General features: G+C 51.5%; 2 protein-coding genes across 4 annotated transcripts in view; both read right to left on the reverse strand.

Moving 5' to 3' along the window:
* SCAP (SREBF chaperone) overlaps positions 1-10,312 on the reverse strand; it is a 37,847-nt gene extending 27,535 nt beyond the window's left edge. For all 3 annotated transcript variants that reach the window (XM_053929407.1, XM_053929406.1, XM_053929405.1), the window contains exon 1: positions 10,161-10,312. The gene's annotated coding sequence lies outside the window, so the exon portion shown is untranslated. The remainder of the gene's footprint in view (positions 1-10,160) is intronic.
* Positions 10,313-15,559: 5,247 nt separating this feature from the next.
* On the reverse strand, positions 15,560-26,441 carry ELP6 (elongator acetyltransferase complex subunit 6). The gene is made up of 7 exons (XM_045200084.3): positions 26,217-26,441; positions 24,723-24,801; positions 23,264-23,334; positions 21,135-21,253; positions 19,570-19,771; positions 17,932-18,078; positions 15,560-16,783 (listed from the first exon to the last, which is right to left on the reverse strand). The coding sequence occupies exons 1-7, from the start codon at positions 26,268-26,270 to the stop codon at positions 16,655-16,657; spliced, it is 801 nt and encodes a 266-aa protein (XP_045056019.2). The 5' UTR covers positions 26,271-26,441; the 3' UTR covers positions 15,560-16,654.
* Positions 26,442-27,737: the final 1,296 nt, after the last annotated feature.

Raw genomic sequence — 27,737 nt, forward strand, 5'->3', positions numbered from 1 at the left:
GCACAGCCTGCCACACTTGGGCGACATGCTATGTATAGCTCATTGCTCCTGGGCTACAAACCTGTACAGCAGGTTGCTGTACTGAGTACTGCAGTTAGATGTACCACAACAAGTATTTGTGTGTCCAAAAACACCTATCCAAACACAGAAAAGATACAGCAAAACTATGGTGCCCAAGACAGAGTGTCTCATACACACACACACACATACACAGGGCAAGGGTGGGCTCCTGGGCCCCCCTTCTCCACAGCCCTCTCCCCTCACTCCCTCGCCAATCCCAGGCCCCACCTGGGTGGGTGCAGGGTGGGCAAACAGCATGCTGACCCTCGTCTACGTAAGCCACCCAGAGCGGGCAGCAAATACAACACTTTAGTCAGGCTTAGTCTTCTCTTGCAACATCGCAACCTTCTGCGTATGATCCACTGCAACCCTCTGAGAGCAGCGTTGTGTGTGCGGTCTGCCACCGCCCGACCACAGGTCCCTACGAGGCACGTGACCGTGCTGTGACATGGAGGCGTGTCAATCGCTGAACTCCAATATGAATGTCAAAGGAGAAATGTATCAAAAGTCACTTTAGCTACAATAATGTGTTAACGGCTTACTCGATATAAAAAGATGTACATTGTTTACATCAAAAACAAAATATGGGGTGGATAAAAGCACAAAGTTTTTGTTCGTTATCAAAATTAAGCTGTTATTAGCTTAAAATAGGTTGTTGCAACTATAGATGTTTGTGTAGCTCATCGTAAACACACAACAAAAAAACACAGCAGATACTGAAAGATAAAGAGAAGGGAATCAAAACACACCACTAAAAAGTCACCAATTCGAAAAGACACAAGAGAGGAAGAAAGGAATAAAGAACCTTACAAAACAGCTGTTTTGTAAAACAAGACGGCATTACTAAGTCCTTAACTACCAATAATCACTTCAAATTTAGATGCATTACCTTCTCTGATCAAAAGCCAGGGGGAGCTGAACCGATGGGACACAGGACAACTGCACACTGTCCACGGAGACTCACCTCGGCTTTAAGGACACAAAAAGACTCCAAGTGGAGGGTGGAAAATACCAAGTCCTCGGTTTTGCTTATACACCTTCCCCAGGTTAAGCCCCCCGTTTTTAATGAATACCACAAAGTTCCTCCATCTGCCCACTGCCCACCATGAACCACATGGCCACATCGGCCCCCGGCGCCTTTACCTTTCCACCTCGGTGTCTCCGTCTGACTGCTTCTCGCGCCAGGCTGTCCTGACAGCCAGGGCTACGGTGACCTGTGCCTTCCTTGGCCAGCCAGCTTGTCCCCACTGTTCCCAGTCAATGCAGCCCACCTCCCTGCTCACGGAGCAGCGGGGGAGCGTCCATGTTCCACTTCTGACCCCGCCGGAAGGGAGCAGGTGAACGGTGTTATACAGTCTACAGTCCCGTACAGCCACGTCCAGGCCTTGACACCCCTCACCACTCACTCACCAACTCTCCCAGAGCAGCTCTCCGTCCTGCCAGCTCCATTCATGGCAGGTGCCCCACCTCCTGTCACGCTGTTACTGGGCCTCTTCCAGGTTTAGGCGAGCTTAGATGCACAAACACTTACACTGTTACAACTGCCCATAGCATCCAGTGCACTAGCCGCCGTACAGGTTTGCAGCCGAGGAGCAACAGACCACACGGCCCGGGTGAGCAGGCTGTTCCATCTAGGTTTGTGTAGGTGCACGCTGCGTGAGCACAGCGATCCTACCGCCTAATGACGCACTTCTCAGGCCAGACCCCGCTGTTAGGTGACGCGTGACCGTGTGTGTATGCATGTATGTAAGACACGGACTTCAACTACATACATGGTGACACCCTTCTCAACCCAAAGCTACCAGCAAGCCCAGGGGGCACATTAGAAGACTTTCCCCACAGGCAGAGGCTGGACGAGGCTCTGCTTCCCCACCACTACTTCCTACTGTTGCAGGGCGCCGGCCAGCGCAGCTCGGCCACAGAGAGAACACAGGCACACAACCAGAAAAGAGAAGGTGTGGCCGCCATTGTTCACAGATGATATGACACACCCAGAAAACCCGAGGGAGCCGGCCAAAACGTCTCACAGGGGATGAAAGAATCAGGTGAGGTGCTAAGAGTTCGAGTAGAAATCGGTGCCTTCACAACATCATCAGTGAGCAGGCAGGAGACCTAGGCTGCAACGACACCAACCACACGCGCACACAGACCGGCTTGCGCACTCACTCAGAGCAAATGCCAAGAAAGCTCTCGAACGGAGGAGACGGCCCAAACAGAGGGAAAGGCTCGCCACCCCTCCACGGGGACTCATTGCCAAACCTCACTCTTCCTGCGTTAACCTAAAAATGTAACACAGCCCCGGTAAAAACAAACAGGACTTCACTTAATACCTGAAAAAAAGGAAAATTCTGAAAATTGCAGATAATAGATGAGAATTTACCACATATCAAAACACGCTTTAAAGCTAGAGTAAGTAAAACAATGTACTAGTAACATGTGAACACACAGGTCAGTGTATAGACCAGAACGTGCAGAAATGGGCCCAAATGCACAGGGCACGTGGCAAAGAATGTCACACATAGTAAATGCTGCAGAATATTTACACAAGTGGGACAAAAACACTGTCACAGCGAATGGGTGGCCTTTTGGGAACATATTTAGCTGGACCCCAAACCAAAATAAATCAAATGCACAGAAGCTTTAAAGGTAGAAAGTACTCTGAAAAACCACAGGATAATTTTTCGTACTTTCCTACTGGGGAAGATCTTTTAGGCATAACTGGGAACCCAGAAACCTTTTAAAAAGGACAACAGGTATGACCCAATTAAGAACCAAAAATTTTTTATGGTAAAACCATCCGAGGTAGAACGTGTGTGTGTGTGTAAAACAATCTGAAAAAAACTTTAGAGAATTCAGACCAATGACAAAGTGATACATTTCTTCATATATAAACAACCTCTACAAAATCAGTTTTAAAAACCAAAGCCCAACCGAACAATGGGCGAAGGACACAGCCAGCTTTTCCACAGAACAGAAAATGGCGACAGCCCTTCACCCTCACGGCACCCAGAGGGACCCAGTGGAACAGCCCGCGTCGTGGGCACTCATTCTACTACTCTTCAACGTCTCTACAGTTTGAACTAAGAAATTTTGGGAGAAAAAATAGAGAGCAGCTGTTTTCACCTGTGGAATCGGCAAGGCTCAAACTGCGGCGAGCCGGTGAGGGCATGCACGCAGGTGCTGAGCTGCGGCCGGGGGGGGGCGGGCACATCCCCCACGAGGGGCAGCTGGCAAGAGCCACAAAGTGGCAAAAGCAAATGCTCGCCCACCTAGCACTCCGCCTCTGGCAAGTGACCAGACAGGTGTGCCTGGCCAGGCTGGACTGCCGCCTGGGGAAGGGGACTCGGTGTTATCTGCACATGCAAAATTTAAAATACCTCCTGGGCCCATCAGCAAAGCTCTGGCTGAATAAAGTAAGGCAATCCTGAGAAGGGGAGATTGTAAAAGACGATGGGAAAGCTCTTGGGTGTCGGTAATGAACTAGGACAAACAAACAGAACAAAGGCAGGGGCTACCGTGCGCTGCCTTCACAGGCAAGCACGGGGCTCTGGGGGGCTACGCACAGAACGCCCCGGCCTGGACACTTGAGAACTGGCACCACGCTGCCTCCGGGGCGGGGATCAGGTGGCCAGGGGCAAGGTGGAAGGGACGCTGCCCTGGCGCGCTCCTCTGTGCCTTCTGAGTTCTGTGCCCTGTGAACGAGCTGCCGCACTGAAGAGCCGACACTGAAAGCGGCAAGAACACAGCTCCCCTGCGGAGGCAGCAGCCCTCCTCCTTCAGCGCTGTAACTGTATCTCTGCCCTGCCTTGGTCCCCTCGGGCTCTCTCAGCCTCCCCTGACTGTCCCTCCTGGGAGAAGGTCAGAGCCAAAGCACCTTTGTGTTCCCTGGAGCACCCAGCACCCTGCCAGGTGCCAAGCGGAAAGTCACTGCGAGTCTGCTCACTATGCTGAACTTGTTGTGTGGTACAAGCACGTCACACCTGGGGGAAAGGAGGTTTTCTTCTGCGTGTTGCTTGACAAAGTGGGCCAATGATCAGGACAGAAAATCCTGCTTCTCTAAGCATCAAAATTAGCCAAGTAAACTGCAGGAATTTTCAAGAAAACAAAAAAATTCCAGCTCATGATGGAAAGCTGGTGTCAGGGAATCTGAGACCTGAGGACACAGGGACCGAGCAGAGCAGCTGTCGGGACGGCACAGCAACGTCTTGACTGCAGGAAGACGTCACACAGAACCCTGCATGGGAACGTCAGCAGAGGCTAAAGACTTCCTCCCGCAACGCTGGCCATCTGCATTCTCGCTCCCTCTTGACCTGGTCGGGAACGACTAACGAAGGGGCTGGACTGACCATGACTACGAACATGTGCAAACAATCTGTTTTAAAGCCAGAAACAACCTTGGAGCCCAATGGGGCAGCCCCTGTCATTTCACAAGACAAAACCTTTGGCCCTGGAGAGGGTGCCCTCAGCCATGTTCCCCGCAGGTGCAGGCAGGAGCTTGGCCAGGACCAGCCTCCTGCTCCCAGCCACACATGGGCACATCCAGGCCACACGGGACGAAGGCCCTCGCCTGGTTTCCTGACAGAAGTGTGGTCTGCTGGAGAGCACCAGGGTTTTTTTTTTTAATCCTCACCCGAGGATATATATTGATTGATTTTTAGAGAGAGAGGAAGGAAGAGGGAGTAAAAAACATCAACATGGGAGAAACGAGATCTCCTGCCTCCCATACACACCCCGACCAGGAATAGAACCCGCAACCTTCTGGTGCACGAGACAATGCTCCAACCAACCGAGTCACCCAGCCAGGACAGGGTTCTTGACACTTCACACAAAAGTGGCAGTGTGATGAGTCTCTATTTCATTACTAACTCAAAAGCTTTTACTATAAATGCCATAGGAAGATGGTTCCATTCCAAACACAAAATGTGCAAAAGAGCTGTTTTTGAGGGAAGAGTGGCAAAGAAGAGAGCCAGCAGATGAGGTTCACCGGGGCATCTTCCTTGGGGCCGGGAAAACCAGGTAGCCACGCGCCAACACTCAGGCTGGACCCTCCCCGGACATCACAGACAGAAATGAATTCCCGATGGATCAAAAACTGAAACGACAAAACTCTGAAGAGAAAATGGGGAAATCTTCATGGTACTGGATTTGGCAAGGATTTCTTGATTACAGCACCAAAAGTACAGGCAATGACAAAAAAGTCGACCGACTGAACTTCACAAAAACCAGTAATTTTTGTGCATCAAAGGGCACCGTGGACTGTGAGAAAGACAGCCCACGGCTCAGGAGAAGACATCTAGGAGTCCCGTGCGTGTCCTTTCTCGCAGTTAGGCTTGGGCTGGCTGTCAGGAGGTAAGAATTCAAGACCCCCCTCCCGGACAAGAGTGTGACATGCACCACTCTGTCGTCTGCCACACGCAGGTCTTCCTGTTTCCACCAGTCACTGTCCCTGGGGTGACGATTGTGAATACACATCAAACCGAACCAGGACTCATGCCCGAAAGAAGGACGGTCATCACCCACAGAGCCGAGCAGTAACGTGAGCCGCAGAGGGATGGAGGGCTGGCCAGGCCGGCTCAGGGCAGGGCACAGGCGGAGCCCCTGGAGACTGCTGACGGGGAGGGACAGCAGTCTGCCCAAAGGGGAAACTGAGCCCACAGCCAAACACGGCAAGCGGGCTGGGCTGGGCTGGGCTGCTCATGGGAGAAAGTTGTTGGAAAACATAAAAGCAAGTGAGATACTCTTGTTTAAGAAAACAAAAAAGTTACAGTATGGTTTTTACGTGAAAAGATGCTCCCACGGTAACACAAAATGGACACAGAGAAGGGGAGCACACGGGATGAGCACGAAAGAGGCCCGAGAAGAAGCCGGCTTGGCAGCCAGGCTGGGTCCACAGAGAATTTAACTGCGCATGTGTGTCTGCCTACTCATTGTCCTCCAACCTGGGTGACTTGTACTTAAAAACAACTCGAATCCCTCAAGAAATCCAGAAAGATGGGACTGAAGGGAAAGAGTAGAATTAGCACGATAGTTGGAAATGCAATCTTAGTTCTGGCATCATCTAAACATAAGGAAGTCACTGGTAAAGAACAAGTGCCAGTCACGACCTGGCAAAGCAGTACCGCAGATGCCCTGAGGCCGACGGGACTCGGGGTGAAGCACGGGAGCGCTGGTGGTGTGCTCTGGTCTTCGGCGCATCTGCATGGAGCCCCGGCTCTCAAACTGGCTCCCGGGGCCAGGACCAGCAGCAGCAGCACCTGGTAGTCTACTGGACTGGCCAAAAAGTTCACATGGTTTTTTTTTCCATAAAATAAAGGACATTTTTCATTTGCACCAATAACTTTATTGATCTGGATATTTTGAGTATGTCGGCTCTCTCCCGCTATTGACCTCTAGTGGGCAGAGGCCAGGGGTGCTGCTAAACATCTTCCAATGCATAAGACACCCCCACAGCAGAGAATTATTTGGCCAAAATGTCAATAGTACAAGAAACTCCACAAACCACCTTTGACATGTTCGATCAGTCACAACACCTTCTCCATACACTACACAAAAGCATAATATGGTGAGAATGTTGCCTATCTTTTTCCATCTTCAATATTAAAATGGCTGCACAAAAATTCACCAATTTTGATAAGTGTTTTTAAAATGCATGCTAAGCACTGGCTGGTGTGGCTCAGTGGCCTGAGTGCAGGCCTGCGAATGGAAAGGTTGCCGGCTGGATTCCTGGTCAGGGCAAATGCCTGGGTTCTAAGCCAAGTCCCCAGTTGGGGATGTGCAAGAGACAACCACACACTGATGTTTCTCTCCCTCTCTTTCTCCCTCCCTCCCCCCTCTCTCTAAAAATAAATAAATAAATAAAATCTTTCTAAAAAATAAAATGCAGGCTGATATGACGGCTGTCACAATACAATCTAACAAAATTGTTTCGAATGAGGTTAAAGACAACTGAGCGCTACTAGAGCCATTGTAGGGGAAAAACTAAAACTTTTTGGCCACCTGAGTATAAGTAATGATGCCTCACCTAGATAAAAAAGCTTGTCTAGTGAGTAAAATGTATTTCTTGCTCAAAACCCATTGTTATTTTAACCTAAACCCTGAACAAATACTAATCTATTCAATTATGAAATGATCAGCTGGAAGATGATAAAGATATATTTTTAAATTAGGTAGAATTCTGGAACTGCTCATTTTGAGATAATCCAACCACTACAGTGGAATCAACTGAAGAAAATCAACGTGGTTTGTAAAAATAAGGAATCAATGTATTTGTAATTTCAATATCAAGAGGATTTAAAAATACTCAACAGCTGGGGAACAGCACAAACATGACTAAATGCCACATCTGTGTGAGCTGATCACGTTAGTCCGGCCAGCTTCTGAGTGAAATCAACCTGTTTAACCCAGAAGAGGCCCAACAGTATTTTAACTTCCGAAGGGTTTTATCAGCCCCGCGCCTCAGACATCAAGGCTACTGAGATACCAGGTCCTCACTCACACTCACGACTGCAACTTCAAAATAATTTACAACTGGTTATTGATATGAAGTACCACTCTCTCTGGTTATGTGGAATTACCCTGAATTTAACTAGACTTCCAATTCAGAAACAAATGGTTAGCATACAGTCTTACATAATTTATGCACTTAGAAAATGCCCAATATCAAATAAACCACTGATTTCCAAAGGTTTTTGATAACGGTAGTATACACCCCCAATATCCATTTACTTATAAATAAATTATACATGCACTATTGTGGTGCCATATGTACATTATAAAACACATAACACAAATTCAGTCAGGCTGACACAAACAAAGGCTGCTTTTAATCTTCTTCCTTAGACTCACGTGCACTACTGCACACACACACACACCCTGCTTTGGACCCCACTGGAGAGCTCACACAGGGCCCGGCGACACTGCGACATCCTCAGGCAGAGGCCCTAACCACTCAAATGGAAAATGTCAAATGCAGCGGCCAAACTGCTGTCTCCTTCCTGCTCAGTCCCACCATCTCTGACTCAGGTGACACTGCCTCCCTCCTGTCACCTCATCACCTTCTGCTACCTCTCACCTGCCAACAGTCAGGTGAGAAGACTATGAAGCCAGCAGGTGCAACCAGTGTGAGAGAATCGACTCTGTTGTCAGACAAACCTGGACCTAGGCCTCTAACGCACCAGGTGACCCAGGCCAGAGAGAGTCTCTAAAAGCCATCAGTAAAGGGGGTGATAACAGTATCACTCTCACCTGGTTATTACGACTGAGAAAAGTTATTGAAGCACCCAGCACAGTACCGAGACAACACAAGAGGCCAATTAATATTTTACCCAAAATTATTATCTCAGGTGTCTAAAGAAGTCACCTGGACCTTGCCTCATCGATCAGCTCTGGAAGGAGAGGGTTAGAGTGGAAGTAGCTCCGATGGTAGAGTCCCGCAGACCTGGTTTGGAGACCTGAGCCACCACGTACAAGCAGGGTGACTCTGGGAACCCAGTTTCTCTCTGAGGGGCAGCTTTTCACCTGTTCAATGACAGCGATGACACAAACCACATGTGAAGTACCTGTCAGAGCCAGGAAACCTAACACCAGGGGCCAGCAAATGGCCACCAAGGGTGAGGGAAAGCAAACAGCACGTAAACCTAGGTGTCATTTGGGGCCTCTGGGCCACGGTCAAGGGCACGGCTGGACACGAAGAGAGTAAGCCTCCGGGAAGCCGACCCCCACACATGGAGATATGCATGTGTGTGGAACCCACAGGTATGGGCTGTTTCCAAGCCAGACAGTTCATTGGCTTGCATGTGACCTCTGGCAATTCACAGCATTTATGCCTCCATTTTCTAGTCATAGGAGCAGGCGTTTTACCCACCTTCCAACCCTGAACTAGATGATGGGGGTGGGGAAGGCTCCTCAGCCAGGGACTACAGAAAGGTGCTGTTTTTGTCCCAACAATAAAGGGTGCTCTCAAACATCAGAGGAGCTCCACAGACCTAATTCTTTTTATTTCAGTCTATGACCAAAAGAATGAATATGGAATACAGAGATGTATTTGTACATGTTTTGTATTTTCTACATCATGTGCCCAGTAGGAATGCTGCAAATGTGTAAATCGTTAAAAACCTAAACTGTATTAACATACACTTAAAACAAAAATACAGGTCGTCAAGTAGGCATCACTCAGAAACACCTAAAACGCATCCAGCGCTAACAGGTCAGCCCCAACCCCGACTCCCTTCTAAAAGCTTCAATCTTCAGCACAACACCCTGAGACGGCAGCACATCAGGAAGAATGCCGTGTAACCAAACTCCACGAAACGTTTGTTTGGATGAACAGCATTAAAGACACCGTTCTACATCCCCTTTACAACACCTGAAAGTTTAGTCACGCAGTCCTGACGGTCCCCATAGCCAGGTAGCGCAGCAGTAGCCCGAACTAGGGGCAACTCCTGCCATGGCCCCCGCAGGGTCTCGCTGCCCCTTCAGCCAACAGCATTTCCACCTGCACAACTTTGTGTTTCTACCAGTCTAACCCAGGGCTCCCTGCAACTAATGCTACCAAGACAATATAATCCTGTTTGAGACAGAGATAATAGACCCACTGAGAAGTAAACAGAGGCAACGTTAGTGAGCCAAGTTTGGGTTTGCGTAAAACAGAAAACCAGAAATCAAACAAAACCCACCAAGGAACTACGTGGTGCCTCTCAGTCAGATCTTCCAAAAGAGGTGGGAGTGAACAGCGTGCTCTCCCCCGCACCCCGGGAAACCCCGGCAGCCCCAAAGCAGGTTCTAGAACCGACAACTCTCCGGGGAACAGCGGGGCCAAGGTCGCAAAGGCGGGACCCTCTCTCCCGGTAGTGGCCATCTGGGGACGAGGGTGAGGTGGGGGCGCGCGGTTCGCTCGGCGGGGGCTGCGGGGGGTGGGGGGTACGCAGCAGCCCGGCCCCCTCTCCCGGCTGTGGTCTCCCAGCCCGGGCGGCACAGCTGCTGGACAGCGCCCGCGCGCCCAAGCAGGAGGCGTCCCCCATCCCGGAACTCCAGGGGCCGCGCGGCGGGAGGCCGGAGCCCGGGCCCACGAGAAAGCGCCGTGGGGACGCGCGCGGTGGTACCTGTGGCAGTAGCTGCTCCCGGGCGGCGGCGGCGACAAGGGCGCGGCGCGGCGTGCGCGCTCCCGGCCCGCGGTCCGGTGCGTTGCGCCCGCCCTCGCTCTCCGGGCCGCCAGGGCACGCGCAGCTCTCCGCCCCTTCACCTCTCACCTCCTACCTTTCCCCCTCCCGCCCCGTCGCCCTCCGCACGTGTTCCCCGCGGCGCGAGCATGCGCAGTCCAGCTCCGCCCGCAGCTCCCGCCCGCCCCCTGGCGGACGCAGGCCACCCAAACCGGCGGGGAGGGAGTGCTGCAGAGGATCCCATCAGGACTTCTGACAGCTTCCGGAGAGTTAACAACATGCACGAGATGCCCATCAGCCCTGTTTTATAACAGCAAGGAATTAAAAAAGCTACCGAGATACACAACATATGCAGATAGTCATACATTATGTCCCATAAGACGAGTTTCCGTACATTCTTCTAAAAGAATGTTTTGTGAATACTGATGTTGAAAGATGTTCTGGATGATTCAAAATGAGCTGTAGAGTATGCTTTCATTTTTGTTAAAAAGCAGTCCAAGGACAAGGGTCTGGAGTGACACTGCTGTATGGTCAGCGAGGGTCTCGGGTGGAGGATTACAGTTACTGGGTGTTTGCATTTGCAGATGGACACAACCATTTTCTACACAGAATGTGCATTTGTTATCGTAGCTACATCCACAGAGCGTCTCTTCTCTCAGGTGCTGAGCTGAGCGCTTTGACCTTCCTGAAACCCCGCCAGGTAGGTCCTGTTTCTGGGTCTCACACGAGGCAAACGGGAGGTTTTGCCCGCCCTGGGGGTGCTGGCCCACCCCAGGATGCTGCCCGTTTGCAGTTGCCTGTGGGCCCGCGCATGGACACCTTGATGACACCACTGTCGCCTTTGCCAGGTCTCAGATCTAAAGCGTCAGAGCTCTGCCCTGCTGCCCCCTGCTGCTCCGGGCACCCAACCCAGGGCTACCAGGATACAACCTACCTATAGCAGACCGTGTTCGGACCTGCTCCTTATTTAAAGGTCGCCGCGCTGGGGCAGCATGAAGTGCAGGTACACAAGGGGGAAGCCACAAGCGCCCTTCTGGCAGCTCCAGCTGCCTTGTCCCTCCTCTTAGGTGTTCCTCGGGGTCACACACCCTCCTTCACCCCTGTGCCCACTGGACTCTGGACCACCTCTCCAAGGCCGCCAATCTTGCCTCCCTCCCTGCCCACCACACTGTCCTCACGGTGAAATTAAACAACAGTGTGAATGATTGGCCTGGGCCCAATATGACCTTTAAGATTATGCCCTGTATTCAGGGTTGGCTTTTGGCTTTAGATGAGAACATTTCTCTGTAAAGATAGATCCCTTTCTTGTGTTATTTTTGAAAGGCAACAGAAGAGAGAAATGGGTGGAGTCTTACCTACACCCCTTAGCCATCTCATATCACTCTCTCTGTCCTTGATCCCTTGAAACGCTGTCACCTGACCCCTCAGAAACCTTGGGCAAAGGAGATTCACTTCTGTCACCAGCTCCTCCCTCTCTCTACTGCCTGTCCCTTTTGGCAAGTATAAAATCTACCCAGTTTGTTTTCTGAATGAGTCTGCACGACTGAATCCCTCTTTTTTACTGGAGAGCTCCTACAAAGAATGTGGTTCCAAACCTACCCCGCGGCAGAATCACCAGGGGAAATTCAGTGAGTCAGAGCCTTCCTGAGCCCTACCCTAGGCGCAGCGAACCACAGCCCTCTCTTCAGGGCAGGTCCGTCTTTTCCCAACTCCCCCTGGCAGGGACTTGGCCAGACCATCTTTTGGGCTCTGCTGTCACCGGTTACTCACCACCCCTGCCCTCCCAACCACTCCACCAACCTGTGTTTGCAGGACACCGACCCTCAGCAAGGTCTGGCCACTTTCCTCCCAAAACACAAGAGCGTCTGGGCCTTGCAGCACAGCAAGTCCTCCACTCTGCATGGGAAGAGGCCCTGGTGGGTGGGTGGGTGGGTGGGGGAGCTGAGGCTCATGAGCCCCGGTGAGTCTGCTACAGAATGCTCCCCATGGGTAGAATGAAGTGGGCATGATCTTAGGGCTTCTCCCCAACATTGTATTATGAAAGCATAGGGAGCAGTTGAAAGAACCACATGGTTAACTATACATCCTAGATTCTTTTTTATTTTACTGTTGTTCAGTTACAGTTGTCTGCATTTTTTCCCTACCCCTCTACCCGACCCCAGCCAAACCCACCTCCCTCCCTTGCTTCCACCCTCCCCCTTGGTTTTGTCCATGTGTCCTTTATAGTAGTTCCCGAAAACCCTTCTCTCCACTGTCCCTCCCCACCTCCCCTCTATTGTTAGATTGTTCTTAACTTCAATGTCTCTGGTTATATTTTGTTTGTTTTCTTCTGTTGATTATGTTCCAGTTAAAGGTGAGATCATATGGTATTTGTCCCTCACCATCTGGCTTATTTCACTTACATCCTAGATTCTACAACTGTTAATGTTTTGCTTAGTATATCATTTCCTATTGTTAAAAAAAACCCAAAAAACCCTCTCTTCACCCACCTATGAATATATCTTATTTGTAATGCATTCCAGGTAAGTTGCAAATACTTGATCTTAGTTTTTAAATATAATTCAGGTGGAACAGCTCCATTTAGCCCTAACCAGAATTAAGCTCAAAACATTCACGGCTGAAAGTTTTTCTGAAAGGGTTTACAGACCCATACGCTGGCCAGAAAAGGACCAGGCCCTGGGGTTGAACCACCAGAGTTTAGACTTCAGGACTACAGGAGGAAGGCCAGGTGTCCGCAGTCCTGCCCTTGACGGGCTCTTTTATGCAAACCACCTGGGAAAGAAGGAAGTCGGTTGTTTTGGAAGAGTTTACAGATAAAGGGGTGGGGGAATGGAAGCTTGGCTGGCTCTGAGGTAGGTGCAGAGTCCCTGAGGAAGTGTCTGCTCCTTAGGATTGGTTGTGGGCAACCTGGAAACAAGTCTGGGAAGTTCATGAGTCAGCAAGAACCAGAGGGGCCTGGTGGTCTGGGGCCTGGCTAGTCTGTGGGTAATTGGGAAAGAGTCCCCTGGAAGTTAATTCAACATGCTCTCAGGAATGTAAACAGCCTGCTGCGGTGCCCTCCAGTCGTTAACTGATTAACCTCTCACCTTTTCCTTCCACCCTCCAGCCTGCTCTCATTTAGGGCATCTCAGAGTTTTCTTACCATTAGTAAAGCTCAACCTTACTGCAAATTCCTCACCATGGGAGTGATATTCAAAAATTTTAAAAACTAAACGGAGCTTAAAGGTTGTCAAGAAGTGATAATTCCCTATACATGAGCTTCTACGCTGAGCCAGTCCTCTTAAAAATCTTGATAGAGGCTGGATCTGTTTCACAGATGAAGAAACCTTCCTCAAGAGGAAGAATTGCCCGAGGTCCCCGGCTAACTGATGAGGTGGCCACATTCTGGGACACAGGACTCTGGGCTCCAACCCACTGCACAGGCACCTGGGTCAGGCCTGGGCGCAGAGAAGGGTGTTTCGTGATGGCACGGGTCTGTCTTTGCCATCACCTGCACTGATGGTCTCGCTCACCGTGAATTAAGCTCCGGGGTAGCAGCTGGCAAGGTGATGGAGTGGCGAGAGGGGCTTCGGCGCAGCCCTCTCTGAGCCGAACCCTGGCTCTGACGCGCAGCGGCAGGAGCCACTCTGTGGCCAGGAAACTCACCTCAACCCCAGGGAGCCTCGACTTAGGAGTCAGGTACCAAGGTGCCACCAAGAACACAGACCTCTGATTTTCGGGGAAAAAAACTAAATCCATGTGAACACATGTAAAAAAGCCTGGATCCCAATAAACAGCCAAATGACCATGATACAGTCACTAAAAATACTCAAAATCTCTAAGTTTTATTGATACCTAGTCAATGCCTTTATGACCCACTAAGTTCCTACCCCGTGTCGAGAGACCAAGGATATATGAAGTTCATTCCCTGCACCGGAGAAGCTGTCTTAGTGCATACCACTAAACAAAACCTCACGGCAAGACGACAAGGGTTGGTACAGGTCAAGCTAGCAGCCATTAGTAACGAAGAATAAAGAAGAACTATGGACTGTTGGCTGCTTGCCAGAGACTGGCTCTACAACGTATTACCTCGTACAACCCTCACAATGGCCTCTAGCAACAAGATGAACCCCCTTTTAAAGCAGCGAAACTACAGGGCCCCGACTGGTGTGGCTCAGTGGACTAAGTGCCAGCCTGTGAACCGAAAGGTCACCGGTTCGATTCCCAGTCAGGGCACATGCCTGGGCCACAGGCCAGGTCCCCAGTGCGGGGCTCATGAGAGGCAACCACACAGTGATGTTTCTCTCCCTTTCTCCCTCCCTTCCCCTCTCTCTGAAAATAAATAAAATATTTTAAAATCTAAAAACCCAATGCTGATGGAGGAAAACCTGCTGCTCACTCTTCACTGGCTCCCTTGTTCTGAAGAGCACCTGCTACAGGTGAGGCCACCACCTGCGACCTTGGAGGTCCCACTCCAGGGAGCACGCTCTGAAGTCATCGTTGCTCACTGGTCATAGATCAGGTCCCCTCCCTGTTTTATTATTACTTCAAAGATTTTATTATTTTTTAGAGAGGCAGAGGGAGGAAGAGAGGGACCACTCAATCCGCTGAGCCACACCAGCCAGGGCTCCCCGCTTTACCTGCAGCACTTCTCCAGGCCTAACTCTCCACGTTACTTCTCAGTTCGGCAGTCTCCGTCCCCTCCATGGGGACGTCCCCTCCAGGGGGGCAGACACCCGTCTGTCACTGTCCCGCCCTCGGTGCCCACAGCAGTCTGCCACAGCAGGTGCTGAGGGTCTGACAAGTGACGAAGGTTCTGAGAAAACGAGTACTTGCCCCCACTCCCAAACTGAATTGAGGCATAGTACACAAAATCCATAATAGCACCCTTTATGATTACGAAAACCAGAACCTCTGTGCCCAGAGAATCGCCAAGTAAATTAGGATATAATGACGCCATAAATGCCGAGTAGCCATTCAACATTAAAAACTTAGTCACAACATTTAGAGGTGAAGTGAGGAAACATAGTAACGTTCATACCACGGACAAGGCTGTGAGGTGCCTGTCCGTTCAGAACGGTAGCGTACATGAAGCTTCTATAAATGCTGGAGTAATAATAAAAGAATCATTAGATTCCTAGATAAGTATTTGCTCTTAAGATACTTACACTCGTAACTTTCAGATGCTCTATCAGGGCTGCAGTATTTGGAGGAGAAAAGCAGCTGCTGTTTCAGTGGGAAAACCGACGCAGTAGCATGAATGGAGGGGAGGGGTGATAGACCAACCCTCCAACAAAGACTAAGAATGCAAAACGTTAAAGTTAAAAGACAACTGAAACTCCCCTAGTCACTGCAAAGCAGCGTTTCAGCTTTTTCATTTTATTTATTTTAAAAATCAAACCCACTGTGATGTAATTTACATACACTTTAAGGCAGGGGTGTCCAACCTGCGGCCTGCGGGCCGCATGCCGCCCAGGGTGGCTGTGAATGCAGCCCAACACAAAACTGCAAACTTACTGAAAACTTCAGATTTTTTTGTGATTACATGTTGCAGTATTCTTAATGTGTGGCCCAAGACAATGCTTCTTCCAGTGTGGCGCAGAGAGGCCAGAAGGCTAGACACCCCTGCTAGTAAGGGAACACCCCTGGTGCCGACTCCGAGGTGACCCTGGCTGAGGAGCTGAGTGTGGCAAGCTGGTACCTCCCAGATGAGCGGGCAGGAGCGCGCCTCCTGTGGTCTTCACAGGTGAGGGGGGCCCCAGCTCCTCACCAAGGGGTCATCCTGCCTGGTGGCAAGACCACTGCTTACACCCTCACCAAGGCCAGCAAACCCGGGTACTACGTGGGGCCTCAGGTGACCCCCGCCAGGGTGCCAGGCCCTTGGTGGCCAGGCCCCACGGAACCAGGAGGAGCCGCAGCTGAGAACTGGGTGGGGGGCCTGCCTCCCGTTTCTGTGAGGGTCAGCCAGCCGGTGTGGACTTCAGAGCCAGGCCGCTGACCTGCAGCCTGCTCTACAGCCTCGAGTGTCCACACCTGTCTAAGCCTCTGTCCCCACTGGACCGAGGGGGAAATACCTCCCCAAGACAAAGGTGAAAGTTAAAAGAGATAATCCACGGGAAGCCTAAGTGGGAACTCACTTTACGTAGGCCACGGTTACCCTACCTGATCCCTATGATGCCTGCCACCCAGGACTGCCCCTGGCTGGCCATTCGTATCCGCCCTGGCTCTGAGGCACAACTACCAGCAATGGGCAGATGGGCTCGGGCACATTACCAGGGAGGGCCCCTTGCCCGGTCCCACACCTCTCTCTGCAGAGGTGGGACTGCAGTTCCTCCTGTGTTTTCTGAATAAGGCACACGCCACAGGCCAGCCCGATACGTAGCTATGAAGGCGTAAAGACACCTTCCTGCTCGGCTGCTTCATCCTCCACGTCCGACGCAGCCTGCCCCCCAGTCAGCTCACAGAACGGCAGGAGACATTCCTTTGGCGAAAAAGGACACGTTCTTGTCCTGGATCTTGTACTGGAAAGTGAGGCTCCGGTCCCGCTGGGTGGTGGGCTGCGACGGTCTCCGCCACAGGACCCTCAGCTGCAGCGACAGGGAGAAGAGTGAAAGGGGGGTGCCCACCGGCCCTGGTGCCTGCTCCACTGTGAGTGCTCCCCGGCTCCTCTGTGACCTTCACCTGGGGCCTCCCTAAGATCACTGTCGCACGTGTCAGGCAGTGATGGGACAGGCTTCCAAATCAAAGCCATTACCAGCTAACTCCAATAAGGGTTCCCCTTGGTTACAACAGTGACGTTACTGTAGTGAAACAGTGAAGTGGTGATACCATTTCATCACGGAGCAGGAGGAGGAGTCGCCAGAGGAAAACCATCGGAGTATTTCACATGTCCTCCTTTGGTCCTGTCACTGCGTCCGTGGCTCGGTACTTGGTGGCTGCACTGATTTTGAAAATCAGCACCTTAGAATTTGTGCATTCAGTGCAGAGCTCAGGAAGGCTGGGCATTTGGGGGTCATCTCGGCTGACTAGAATGCTCTGGGGAACCAAGTGGGCTCAGAGCCAGGCCACAAGCTGCCCAGCAGCACCTTCTCCTCGCTGTGCCTCGGGCACCCCACAGCACTTCTGTGTTGCTTTCTTTCCACACTGGCCCCTGAATGACTCTGGGCTCAATCCCATCCACCCTTAATGGGTCGGGAGCGGTTCACATGAAGTTCACCTGGAAGCTGTGGGGGGGCTTTGGGGTGATTTCAAAAGAGAAATTTTGGAAGGCAGAGAACCACAGCAGCCCTCGGCAGGGGGGAAACCTGACCTCCCCGCCAGGGCAGGCCGCACCCCCACCTGCACACGCACTCCCAACACTGTGGAGGGCACTGGTGGGGCGGTGGCAACCCTAAGTCTTGACTTTAAAAGGAACACGGTTGACCTGAGGATACAAGGCATGCTGCCGTCCTGCCAGGGAATTCTGCTGTTTAACAGTGGGGCCCCTGCATTCCACTCCAGACAGCTGTCTCTGCCTTGGCCACACATGGGCCCACGGTGGAAAACCCACACTGGTGCCCGGGGCTAAGCAGCCTCTGACTTACGTTCCCACAACTTCTGAGCTTTCTCTTCCAGCAGAAGGGACTCCCCAAGCAGACCAGCCCTGGCCCGACACTACCCCAGGACACCCGCACGTGAGCGGTACCGACACGAGCGGCCTGTCGCCCAGCAGGATCCTGGCCCCACCGCTGCGCACCTGCCCATGCACATCCCTGCAAAAGCCAGTGGCCAGGCCTTCGGCCCGCAGGATCAGGTGGCTCTGGTGACTAAGGCCATTCAACAGGATGTCATTCTCTTCGTCCTCGGCATCTCCGCTGTCGTGCACAAGGGCCACTACGTTTCCCTGCGGCAGAGACACAGGATGGAGATCAGCTCCTGACTGGGACACAGGATCGGGGGCACCGAGCACTCTGCGCCTCCATGCCCTGCACGCCCTCTCCCAGATCAGCCTCCCCATCACCGCTGCACCCTCCCCTTTGTGGGGAGACCCCTGCCTGGGCTCCATCACCACTGGACATCCAAACACCAGCACCTCTGACCTGGACTTCCAGCTCAAGCCCTCTAAAGCCAAGCTCGGCTTGTGGTCCCCCTTAACGTTACTGAGAAGTGCGCCACCCTGCAGGTGCTGGCTCGCCCCACCCAAAGGGACTGCCATGAATAAGTCCTTTCACGAGGCTCCCATCCAGTTGTTAAGTAGAACGTGGGGGCCTCTGTGGTCTGTTATGGGGTAACGGCCACCACGACAGACTGTGCGTCAGGAAATGAAAACCGTGCTGCCACACAGCCGATGGCGGGTCACCCGTCCTGTGCAGCCAACCACAGGGACCCACCACACACACGGGCATGGTCACAGCCGCACACTCTGGAGAAGGGTTCTGCTGGGGGAGGGATGCAATGCCTCCGCGCTAGAGCACTCTTTCCACTGTTTACTTCTCTTCTTCTTAAAACTACTCCAAGCTTTACCGTTTCAACTAAAAGAAATGTTCTCACAAAAAGAGGATGGTTACAGGCCACAGAGCAAGCTGAGCTCAGGTGGCCCTTTCACGCCCCTGCCCCAGTGTTGAACTTGTCCTCCAGGTCCCTCTGTGATCGCCACAGTACCCTGGTTCTGGCCCTGTCACCACAGCCGGGACTGCCTCAGAAGCTCCCGAGACAGAGTCCAGGGGCACCTCACACACAGGAGCTCAGCACGCACTGCTAGGTGAGCGCGCCCAGCTAACCCAACGCCCGTCCCCTGCTCCGTACCCTCAGCCGGACCACACTCGCCAAAGTCTGCAGCCCCTACCTGCTACCCTATTGCTGAGGAGTGGCCGCGGCAGCCAGATGCTGTAGGCATCACCAGCTTCATCCCACTTACCTCTCGTGGTCGGATTTCTGGGAGGCAGACGCCACAGCCATTTCTGTTTAGGCTGGCCTACTGTTACAGCTAAAATCTCTACTGTGGCCAATCTCTATTTCTTCCTGACAATAAGGTTGTAACCTATACTGATATTACATCTCATTCCTCAACTGATCTTTTAAACACACTCAGATGGACAATGACTTGCCCCAGAAAACACAGGCCACGTGGCAGAGCTGGGACCGTGCGGTACCACATGTGACCAGCCCGTTAAAGATGGTGCCCACCGTCCCTTTCATTCTGAGGGTGTTATTTTTTAGCAATGGCAAGTAGCGTGGAGCAGGGTGGGTAGACCAAAAGATTTCAGGGCCCGTCAGAGTAGAGTGCAAACCCCACGCAAGCAAACGCAGAGACCACGGCACGCCAGTGAGGCCTGGGCCTGCCGGGGCCACAGCGGTCCCAGGCGGGGGGCCCAGGGCGCCGGCGCATCAGTACCTGCAACGCGCAGCACACAGTCGCCCGGCAGTAGTGGATGAAGTCCAGCACAGCCACCGCCCCCACGCCCAGGCCCAGCAGCACACTGAGGTCATCCACCAGCAGCACTGGGCACCTCCAGGCAGCCTCCCCACGGTCCACAGGCTTCAGGGCCTCCCGCACAAACTCGTACAGCGGCTGCAGGTTTCCAGCGTTGGCCTCCCTGGGACACAGGGTGAAAGGCACCAGACAGTTCACTCTCTCTACAGCTGTTTCTCTTGGACGGCGCAGCGTCACAGGGAAGGGCTCGGGGAAGGCAAAGAGCTGCATCGCAGTCCCTGGCACCAAGGAGTGCACGACTGGTTGGCCAGAAAAGGCACGTGCACGCACGTAAGTTACACTGCAATTCAAATACTCTGTGCCCTAGTGGGTACCACGCACTGTCCTACACACTGGGGACACAAAAAATAAACAGCTTCCCAGGCCTGTAAGAGACAGCCTCTCAGTCGAAGAGTGTAAGGTACCTGGAAGATTGATTTGGAGGCAGGTTGGAAAAGCTTTCCCAGGAGGTCATCGGTGGGCATAAAAAGCTAAACATCAACCCAGGTGTCTGGGGGTGAGGGGCACCTGTCTGAGGGCTGCTGGTGTGCGTGACCGATGTGGCTTATTTCCGAACAAGCCGGTCCACGGGCCTCCATCCCCCCAGTGACCGCCCTTGGTAGTTGTTTCCCAGAAATGGACAGAGGCTCAAAAGGCACCTGCCCCACTGGCCCACAGTCCAGGGCTGAGCCCCCCTACCAGCAAGGATGGCAACCACCCAGAACCGGGGGTCAGGTGTCACTCAGACAAAGACAGCAGGTGCAGAGATGAAAAGAGCTGCGGGCAGAGGGTCAGGGTGCACGGCCTTCCAGCTCCTCACCACTGCCCGGACACCACAAAGAGCTGCGTCTGGCAGAGGGCATGGGGGAGGGCTCCTGCATGCACCCGTCCGGGTAGAGGAAGAGCAGCAGCCAGGTGGGGAGTTTGCAGACAGCCACGTTTGTGGCTGATGCTCAAAAAGGATGAGAAGTAGAAAACCTGACCTCAGAAAACCGAACAGGCAGCCAACACGTTTTGTTAAAGGGCCGACAGTGAGTCTCAGGCTAGTGGATCCTATGTTCTCTATCTCAACAGCTCAACTCTGCTGTCACAGTGCAAAACAGCCAGGGACGAAATGCGAACAAATGAATGTGGCCATTCCCATAAGACTACTTACAAAACCAGGTACCTGGCCCTTGGCCTGTAGCTTGGCGACCCCTGTATCACGCTAAGAACAGAACAACGGAATGTGCTAGGGCTCTGAGCCAGGATTGGGAAACCAGCAAAGCATACCGTTCCACCATATTCTCAGCAAACGATGCTCCCTACAGCTTTGGGACAGCCGTCCACCTCTGGCCCACGGTCAGAGCCAAGGGCTGTCCAGGAATGCCGCAACCCCAGAGATGGGTCTGACCCTGAGGCCAGCCCTGCCCTCCCTCCCACACAGCAACCCTTGCTGACCCACCTGCCCGGTGAGCACTTCCGGGCCGGGCTGCAGGCTGACTGACCTGAGGAAGCACAGGGGGTGTGGCTCCTCCTCAGCCCGGAAGAAAACGTCCACCGATGACTTGAGACCCTCAAGGAACACGAGCTGCCCGCACTCCCGTGCCGTGGTCAGGCTGACACCCTAGACACAGCGGAGAGGAAAGCGAGTTACTGCCCCTTGCAGGGGAGCCCATCAGAGGCTGCACTCCAGCTCAGAGGGCGCAGAACACCTTCCAAACCCTGTGAGTGTGCCGCTGGCCACGCCCCCTGCGGGCTGTGTCTTCTCCCCCGGGGCCTCCCCAACCCACAACCCCCATTCTGTTTTCAGATGAGCGTTTACATTTGATGGTCATTTTTTATAAAAACTCACATCTTTTCTTTATATATTTATTTTGTGATTACCTAGCACAGGTTTTTAACTTACAATAGTAATAGAATTTCCTTTTTAAATGCATGTATTTTTTTCTTGAGAGAGAGAGAGAGAAACAGGTTGTTCCACCTATCTATGCACTCATTGGTGGATTCTTGTGTGTGTCCTGACTGGGGACCAAACCTGCAGCCTTGGTGTTTCAGGACGGCGCTCTGACCAACTGAGCTACCAGCCACAGCTTAAATGCTTGTGTTTATAAAATTAAACACACTTAAAAACAATAAGTAAATAATAATAAGAGGGTAGGAGAATGATAGTCTCTGTTACAACTACTCGATTCTGCTATTGTAGAGGGAAAGCAGCCATAGACGATTTATAAATAAATGGGTGTGGCTGTGTTCCAATAAAACTTTATTTACAAAGCACAGAGGGTGCAAACTGTAGTTTGTCAACCCTTGCTCTAACCAGAGCTGCTTAAATATGGTTCTTCTTGAACCACACAATTAAAAATCTCTTGAGACACCTGATTAAAATGCAGATCCTCAAGTCCCACTCCTGACCGCCAGAACCAGAAATCTGGGGGTTGAGCCCAAGAGTCTGCATTTCAGCAAACACCCAGGGATGGTGACACCATTGCAGTGTGCAGCCGCAGCTCTACCTGTGCTGCTAGACCAGGTCTCCCTTGCTCGCCTTCCCACTAGCGTCCTCCATGATGCAACACTGGTTGCTCCAACAGCGGCCCCTGGCAGAGAGGGACTCCCGATCATCACCTCTGCTCCTGCTCACTGCATTCTACTCACGTCGGTCCCATAATTCATAGAGCGTGCACGGAAGTGTATAGAGTGCGGACGCTCGCTCTAGCACTCTGCGCACCCCGTACTGTGCACACCACCCCTGCCATATGGAGGATGACTCCAAGGTACAGGAGAAAAGCAGCCAATCTGGACATGAGAGCACAGAGCTTTCTCATCCAGAAACACGGATGCTAAGGCCACGGACAGACATGCTTCACAGACCTGGAAGGCAACTTGTGTTCCTGACATGACTGCACTCCCTGAGCTCACGCTGACCCCCAACACAGGAACTTCCTCCTTGTCTGCAAAGAAGGAGAAAGAGTCCACCCTTCTCTCACCCTCCCACTGGCTTCTCTGCATCAGAAAAGAGGCAGTGACTTGGCCCAACAGCAGGACTGGCGTTTCAAAGGTCACTGTTGATGGGCGACCAAGTTCTCTCCCTCACTGACCTGGTCCATCAAAGCAAAAACAAAAACCTGAGCAAGTCCGCCTGGTCACAGGCAATGACCCCGATGAGACCAGGAGTTTCACTGGCCTCTTGGCCATCACATTCTGCCCGCCCTTATCTGATGAGATGAGGTGAAGGTGACAAAAGTACCTGTCCCCACATCTGGATCCTAAGCCCTAGACTGAGGGCGAGACAGGGGAAGCCACTTACTTGGGGCAGCCCAAGCCATGGTCTCCAGCCCAGCAGTGCCAAGGTTAAAGCCATAGTGAGAAGGAGAAAACCCTAACTGGTCCAGAATCAGTAGAGACGGGTTTGATTAATTAACAGCAAAGCTGGTACCATAAGCTCTAAATCAATAAAACACGAGGAGATGCTGCCCAACCCCTCAGTTAAAGGGTTCAGGATCCCACAATCTCCTTCGTCCCTCCCTTGCTGAGTTCTCTACAACCCCAGTAAGGGAGCCCAGCCTGAGAGCACACCAGTGCATGCGTGACACACCCACTCACTCAGGACCTCCGCACAGAGGTCTGAAGGACTCACCAGCTTCTGTCCCACGACGTTGTAGTGACTGAAGGACTGGACAAGCGCCACAAAGCAGACTTTACAATTAGCTGGAAAACAGAATACATTGATCTGAATTCTACCTCTATTTATCATCACTCTCGTATATTTCACACCTCTGGAAACAAAAGCAATGCAGCCCAGAGGTCTTACCACCTACTATACCCAAATAGATTCTAAGATGCAATTTTGGGGGTTTTTTGTTTGTTTTTAAGATTTTTATTTATTCTGAGATGGGAAGGGAGGGAGGAAGAGGGAGAGGAACATTAATGTGTGAGAGCTACATCAATTGGTTGCCTCTCACATGCCCCCAACTGGGGACTGACCTGTAACCCAGGCATGTGCCCTGACTGGGAATCGAACAGGTGACCTTTCGCTTTGTGGGACGATGCCCAACTGAGCCACATGGGTCAGGGCAAAGAAGCAATTTTTTCCTATTTAATAATAATACCTTTTTTCACTGGGATATACTTCTGTTAGACGTACTACTAGGCACCTTATTGTTCTCTGTTGTAAATACACTGTAGTCTTTAAAAAATTCTATGTTTTTTTGTTTGTAATGGCATACAGGAGTACAATTTTTTAAAGATTTTATTTATTTATTTTTAGAGAGAGGGAGAAAGAGAGGAAGAGAAAGATCAATGTGTGGTTGCCTCTCACACGCCCCCTACTGGGGATCTGGCCCACAACCAGGCATGTGCCCTGACTGGGCATCAAACCGGAGACCCCCCAGTTCAAAAGCCGGCACTCAATCCACTGAGCCACAACAGCTAGGGCTACACTTAATTTTTAAAACTGGTCCTATATCCAAGAGGATATAAAGGAAACACAGAGAAGCTCTAGCTGCCTTACTAAACATAATTAATTCTAATAATTTATCTGTAGATTCTCTTGCTCTTTCTATGCTGATAGTAACATCATCTACAAAAGAAACTAACTTTCAAAGTTGTAAATTATTGTGACTAACAGTGCAAAGGTCACCCTCTGTCCTGGCCTGGCTCAGTAGGGCCTCAAGGAGAATCAACCGATAAATGAGTCTTTTTGTTTTCCTCTTCTGTTTAGCTGTTTTCTTCTAAGCTATTCCCACAGGTAAATTACAGTGGCCAGCAGTCTTCTTCCCTGTGTTCTTCAGGAAGCACCTCCTGCCAGGGCAAAGTGACAATGGGTCCAATGCCCAGAGATCTCAAGATACACAAGGACTGAGGAGCAAGCACACGGAAGGCCACAAAAGGACCACAGAGCGGCAGAACCGGCTCGGTGGGTGGAGGAGGGGAAGGTAGGACCGGGAGCACCCATCACTCTTCAGCAGGACTGGGTAGTTACCTAATAAACCCCCAACCCCCGACTAGTTAATGCTATTCCCATCAATTCCTAAAACAGGCTCTTTTTTTTTTTTTGGCTTAGGTTTCTTTTTCTGTAGCATTAACAAGTCCCATACCTTTGAGGTAGAAGGAGAGAAAGTGGTGCACAAGGAAACTGCCATCTGTCTTAGCGTCACAGAGTAGAGTCAGTTTCCCCTAAAAGTCAAGAGGAACACAGAAAGGTGAGTCGGGTGTACACACACATACACATACATATATACACAAATACACTAAGGTTACTAAAAAAAGCAGCCGAAATTAGGGAAAACCCAACAACTAAAGTGATCAGTATTAAGTTGCTCATTATGGGCAAACACCTGATCCAGCTTCCTCCCTATTCTAACTCTGATGTCGATTCGGTCCTATAGGGTGGGAAAGAGGGAAGAAGTGGTTGCTGACAGAGACCTCCGGGACCAAAGTTCTCCTCCAAATGGCCCTTCAGGCAGAGCTCTGGTCACTCTGATCATGGAGATCCCTGGGAAGACCTCTAAAAATGGTCTCTGCGATGCCTGGCTGCCCTGATCTAACCACCTCCAGTTTCCTGTCAGTGAACGGGGAAGGTCAAAATCAAGTGGTATTCTGTGCCGTTGTGATTGCTTTCACTGATAAAACATAAAAGATCACACTATCAGACCTTGAGGGTTACTCCCCCTGATGTCATTTCCTGGTGCCCACTGTGATCCTCCATTCCCTCACTAGGGCCCTGGGTTGAGGATTTCGGTGGTGCCAGTAGTAATTGGTAAGGTAGCTAGCGCCACCTGCAGGCTTTGGCAGGTAAGAACTGCTGGACAACTGTAAAATCCACTAGGATCAATTGAAAGCTACAATTTCCCTGGCACTACGGGCTTTATACACGTGATGTCTTAGCTGCCTGGAGGAGTTTATCATTTCATTAGGAAGACAAAGGTTATGAAATAAACCAGGCACGTTCCTGGGGGAGGTAAACCCTGAGCTAAAATGTGAAGAATTGCGAGGTGCCCCCGAGTGCGGCAAGAAGAGTGGAGAAAATAGAGTGGTGCCAAAGATGAACTTGGCACGACGCAACGTTGGCTGACAGCAGCTTGGAAGAGCGCTGTTAGACACCATGAGAAGGAAGAGCCAGAGGAGCACTGGCGTTCGCCGCGACCTGCCGAGTGCTCCGGGGCCGGGGGGAGACTCAGGACGTTTAAGAAGATGATCCTCTGTGAAGGGTGGAAAACCAAACTCTCCTCTCCTCTCAGGCAACCTTCTCTGGGGGCCGGAACCCCCACTACAGTGAGCACGCACAGGGCTCCCGGGTACACATTTGTGAATGGAAGCCCACCCACACTTTGGGCATGGTTCCTAGGAACTTTCAAGGGTACACACGGCCTTCGAGAAGACGTGAGAAGCTCCAGAAACATCTGAAACATCTGGAAACATCCGCAGGTCCTAGTGTCCAGCCCAGACCCCGGGTCTCCCCTCCCGGGACTACAACTCCCAGCCACAGTCATGCCTATGGACGTCACGTCTTTACCACAGTCCCGCGTGCACTTCATTCCGCAACGTGTTCCTCCGCCACGCTCTTGGGACCCGGCCGCGCGACTAATTACCTGCTCCACTCTGTCAGGGGTGGTATTGAGAAGGTTATTGAGTTCTGGGAACATTCCGAGCACCGGGGACGAGCGTTCTGCACGAGGAACTAAAACTGCTGCAGAGACGAGGGAGTACGGAGTGTAACACCCAGCTCTCAGGTACACCGGAAAAGAACGCGCGCGCGCTCGAGCGCGCGCAACCTCGCTCTTGAGCGCCACCGCAGCCAATCACGATGACGCCTCGACCTGGCCGCGCCGGCGCACACGCGATGACGTGCTTCCGGCCGCTGTTCTCGGAAGCGCTCGGCGGAGCCGCTCCCTTTGGCTGCAAAAAATTTGGTTCCTGCGCTGTGGGTCTGCGGCATTTGAGCCCTCGCGGTGGCACCCCTCAAGGTCTCAAGCACTCGTATCTCTTCTTCCTTCTCTAGGCCTCGCTCCCCCCAGCTTCCGGCCGACCAGTCCGTGGAACTTATGCTGTGTGTCCCACAGTTACAGAAGCTTGGGCTGCATCGGTGAACGAGAGGGGCCCAGATGCCCGCCTTTGCACAAAGCAGAAAACAAACGTGATTGGCGTGGAGATACATATTGAAAAGTTTAGATGGGTAGGAGCAGGATTCAGGGTTAAAGAGGTTGTCAAGGAGACTCACTAAGAAACTGTGATTGAAGCACGCCCTGTGTGCCCCTCCTTGCACTAACCGTTCCCCCTTTCTGGAAAGCTCTATTTCCTAGATACTTAGCTGATGTTGAAAAACCCCTCACATCCTTCAGGTCTTTGTTTAGGTGTCACTTGATCAGGGGTCACTTGACCCCTCCCTGAGCACCTTATTTAAATTACAGACCTCTTCCTCAACACTTCTTTTTTTGTTTTTTCTTTTACTTTTGTTACTTATTATTACTTACTATTTATTTTCTTCCCAATACTTCTTATCCTTTTCCTGTTTTTATTTTTCCCGTGGGATTTTTATCTGGTAGACCTAAGATGTCAAATCATTTTCGCAGGGGCCACATCAGCCTGGTGCTTGCCTTCAAAGGGTGGAATGTAACTTTAGGGCTATATAAATGTAACTACTTCTCAACTAAGGGCAAGGAGCTCGGGGCTGGAGTAGAAACAACGTGCGGGGCAGGATAAAACAAGGTGGAGGGCCAGATTCGTCCTGCAGGGGCCTTGTGTTCGCCTCCTGTGTAGTAGACCATACATGTAGTTTCATTGCAGCCCAATCAGCCTCAGATCCCTTCTCTCTAAAGTCAGTTTTTAAATGTAAAATAATGGCTATGATTCAAAAAAGGAAGTCTGTGGGTTATCTTGTGATGAACCGAAATCTAACAAACCTTTCCTCTATTCTTTGAGCTCATCGAATCTTCTTTCAGAAAGCCTTCCTTACCCCAAAGTTCGTGCGGATAGTCTAGATTTTCTCCAAGTGCTGCGACATTTTCCTTGGCACCTGTAAGCCTTTAATCCATCTGTGATTGATTTTTGTGTGTGACCTAAGGGATACAGATCAATTTTGGAACTAGCATATTTCATTTACCCTGGCTATA

This window comes from Desmodus rotundus, chromosome 8, assembly GCF_022682495.2.
Source record: "Desmodus rotundus isolate HL8 chromosome 8, HLdesRot8A.1, whole genome shotgun sequence".
NCBI classification, from domain to species: domain Eukaryota; kingdom Metazoa; phylum Chordata; class Mammalia; order Chiroptera; family Phyllostomidae; genus Desmodus; species Desmodus rotundus.